A 3919-nucleotide genomic window follows, 5' to 3' on the forward strand; every position below is an offset into this window, starting at 1 on the left:
GGACTAAAGTTAGTTTAGAAAATGAAAAATTGCAACGATTAACAAATAAAAGTCCTGAACAAAGTTTGATATTCTGCAGTTTTCAGCTCCATAATCAATAAATGTCACAACAAAGGTCTGCTTCCCCTTCAGGTGATTTTTATTTTGTTTACTTCTGATAATCAACAAAACAACAAACTGAGCAGTTAACTCACTAAAATAAACATTTTTAATCATTTCAGTTACATCTGAACCCGTGAAACAACCGAGACTTTATTTCATCGAGTTCGAACCTTCAGCCAAGTTTGGAAAATATTTCAAAATAAAAGTCTGACAGAATGCATATCGCCCGCCGCCACACACCAAAGAGTTACGCCACATGGAGTCGAGAAATGTTCCAGTTGAAGTCGTTCGGGTCGTGTAACGACCGTACAACTGATTTATGATTATTTCAGTGTTTGCTGAGGCTGCTTTGCTGTGGCGGCCATCTTAATGTGGGTTCATCCAGTTGGAAACGTCCATCCAATAATTACTTTCAAGGTTCTTTATTGTCCTTCACCTCACATGTGGTACATGAGGTGGAACAAATTTGTGTACACAGGGTCCCAGTTACATCCAACAATAGCAAAACTATAAATTGTAAAAAGAAACTGTAAATAAGGATCTAAGATATATAAAGTGTTTATGAAGATGATGGAGTGCTGGCCTCCACGCTGTTTCCTGAAGTCCACTATCATTGCCTTTATTTTGCTGACATTTAGAGAGAGGTTATTTTCCTGACACCAGCTGGTCAGTGATGTCACCTCATCTCTAAAGGCACTCTCGTCGTCGGTGATGAGGCCCAAGATGGTGGTGTCATCAGCACACTCAAGGATGACCTTAGAGCCGTGCTTGGCGGTACAGTCATGTGTGAATAGTGAGAATAAGAGTGGACTGAGGACACAGCCCTGAGGTGTACCGGTGCTTAGGACTGGTGTGAAGGAGATCGAGGCTTTGAGGCTTTCATTAAAACCCATCCAGTGGTTTGAGATATTTTGCTAACAGACAAACATCTGAAATATTTAAGACTGAGGTCAAACAAACTCAACAATAATTGTTTATTAAACTATTTTATTCATAGATTAAAGTTTACTTTTTGTCTCATATTAAAGTTTGTCTTGTTCAAAAACTTGTTTTTATCTGTTTATTTCCTGTCTTCGTGGTTTTTCTGTTTGGGCCTGAGTTTCTGCTCCGTCCCACATGTTCTGGGCCGAGCAGACCCGGTTTGGTGAACACCTCGTGTGTCTTCTGGCTCCGAAGATGAAGATATAAATCTCCTTCTCCTCCGTTCTGCTCTTCGGGCCTCCTTTTGACTCCCTCTGTCTCTGTCGTGTCTCCTCACAGATCTCCGGGGTGTCGATGTCACATTCCTGAAGTTTCTCCAGAGGACCGACCCGACCCGGCAGACGGAGGGAAAGGAGGAGCAGTTTGATTCAAAATGGCTGTTTGGTGTTTGAAAGCAGAACTGATCTGATCTGAGGTCAGACCTCTGGAGTTTACGCTGACGGGAAAAACAAATCAGACTCTGGGTTTCTGTTTAGAAAAGGAACTTTATTTTTGGCTGAATTTGTTTTCATCGTTTGAAGCGAGATGCCTGCAAAGACGCCCATGTACCTAAAAACTACAACTCCCAAGAAGGGCAAGAAGCTGAAGCTCCGGGACGTCCTCTCTGGCGACATGATCAGCCCGCCGCTCGGCGATGTCCGGCACAGCGCGCACGTGGGACCCGAAGGGGAGGGGGACATGTTCGGAGACGTGGGCTTCCTCCAGGGGAAGATGGACATGCTGCCGGCGCTGAGTCGGCCGCAGAATGGCGGCGTGCGCTCCTACAGCGCGGAGCGGCATGACGTCGACAGCTTTGCCGCTCGGCAGGAAGAGCCCAGCTACGACGGCTTCCAGCACCGGCCCAATGGGCTGCTGAAGAACACCGTCTCCATGCCTGTGTTCATCGCCCATGAGCAGGCCCCGCCCAAGCCGCCACGCCTCCACCTGGATGACCCCGCCCCTCGGGATCCTCTGGATCAGAGCCACGGACATCTCCGGCCGCTCTGTGAAGACGGCGAGGCTTTGGGATCAGAACCCTGCAGAGACATCTCCCTGTCCCCTGCCATCCACAGCCTGGTCCCGTCCCCCAGCTCCTTCTCGGAGGTCTCCTCCGAGGACTCCATGTCTGAGACCTTCGGGCCCCTGGACGTTTGCCGGGGCCTCAGCCTGGACTCAGATGCCGGCCTGAGCAATGAGGACATGGGCAGCGATCGTAGCGAGTCGTCCTGCGCCTCTCTCCACCTCGCCGGCCTCACAGCCTCGCCTGGCGTGCCACGGTCCGACTCCATGGCCGGACTGGACCTGGACCTGGACTTGGGCCCGTCCATCCTGGAGGATGTCTTGAATATCATGGACCGGTATAAGACTGTGGACAACCGCTGCGAGCTGTGAAAGGACAAATGTGACGCAAACATTTTTATACAAATAAAAAACTGACTGAAGACAGAAAACGTAAGAGACGTTTGTGGACACGAAGAGACGTTTGTGGACACGAAGAGACGCTTGTGGACATGAGGAGACGTTTGTGGACATGAAGAGACATTTGTGGACACGGAGAGACGTTTGTGGACACAAAGAGACGTTTGTGGTCATAAAGAGATGTTTGTGGACATGAAGAGACATTTGTGGACACGGAGAGACGTTTGTGGACACAAAGAGACGTTTGTGGTCATAAAGAGACGTTTGTGGACACGAAGAGACGTTTGTGGACATGAGACGTTTGTGGACATGAAGTGCTCAGGTGGTGCATGTTTGGTCTCTGAGAGACTTCCATCAAATTTAAAAAAACAAAAAAACATCTCCGTCTGCTTCTCCTGTCAATCAAGTCCTGGAGATCGTCACGTTTCTGCTCGTTAAAGTTGAACTGACCTGAGAACAGCTGCATGCCCCAGAGGACACAACCTCACTTCAAGGTGCTCAAGATCTTCTGATTGTGGGCTGGGGGTCCCCAACCCATGATCAGAACTAAAGAAGTCTTTAGGCTGAGAGGTGAGACCTCAGGAAACCAGAGAAGTCCAGTTGCCTTTGGTGGAACCACTAAGAGCTCAGATTGATCATAGTTGAAAGATGGAGGAAGTTTGATGAGTTCAAGTATCTGTCTGTCTGGTTCAGTGATTGTAAGGTGGAGCTACAGATAGACATGGGCCTTTTCCACAGTAATGAGGGAGTTGCTCCGGTCCATCATGAAGAAGGAGCCCAGCCAAAAGGCAAAGCTCAGTTAATGGTTTGTCTACTTTCCAACCTTCACCTGTAATTGTGAGGTCTGGATCATGACCAGAACAAGACCCCAGATCCAAGCAGCTGAAATGAGCCTCCACTGCAGGAGGTCCAGTAGAGCCGCTGCTCCTCCTCATAGAAAGGAGTCCACTAAGGAGGTTTTGATTACCACGTTTCTTGAGCCTGGGGAGATTTTCCAGACATGTCCCACTGGGAGGAGATGCTGGGGCAGACCCAGAAAACTCTGGAGGGATTATTCTCCGGTCTTAGATCCTCCAGGAGGAGCTGAAGATTTCTACAGAGAAGGAGGAGGTCTGGGTTTCTCTCCTGGATCTGTTGGTCCATGATAGATAGATATGGATGGATGATGGTGTATGATTGATGGATGGATGATCAGTGATGGAAGGGTAATTGATGGATGATGAATGATTGATGGATGATGAATGATTGATAGATGATTAATGATGATTGATGGATGATCAATGATGGAAGGATGATGATGAATGATTGATAGATGATTAATAATGATTGATGGATGATCAATGATGGAAGGATGATAGATGAATGACTGATAATGGGTGATTGATGGGTGTTGGATTATTGATGGGTGGATGATGATTGATGGATGGATGGATGAATG

The 3919-nt window shown here is 47.6% G+C and overlaps 1 protein-coding gene across 1 annotated transcript; it reads left to right on the plus strand.

The window, feature by feature from the left end:
- The first annotated feature begins 1608 nt into the window (after positions 1-1608).
- zgc:154093 (uncharacterized protein LOC777623 homolog) lies at positions 1609-2696 on the plus strand. The gene has a single exon (XM_037678357.1). The coding sequence runs from the start codon at positions 1609-1611 to the stop codon at positions 2452-2454; it is 846 nt and encodes a 281-aa protein (XP_037534285.1). The 3' UTR covers positions 2455-2696.
- Positions 2697-3919: the final 1223 nt, after the last annotated feature.

The sequence above is a fragment of the Nematolebias whitei genome, chromosome 6 (genome assembly GCF_014905685.2).
Source record: "Nematolebias whitei isolate Nwh7 chromosome 6, NemWhi1, whole genome shotgun sequence".
In the NCBI taxonomy this organism is placed as follows: domain Eukaryota; kingdom Metazoa; phylum Chordata; class Actinopteri; order Cyprinodontiformes; family Rivulidae; genus Nematolebias; species Nematolebias whitei.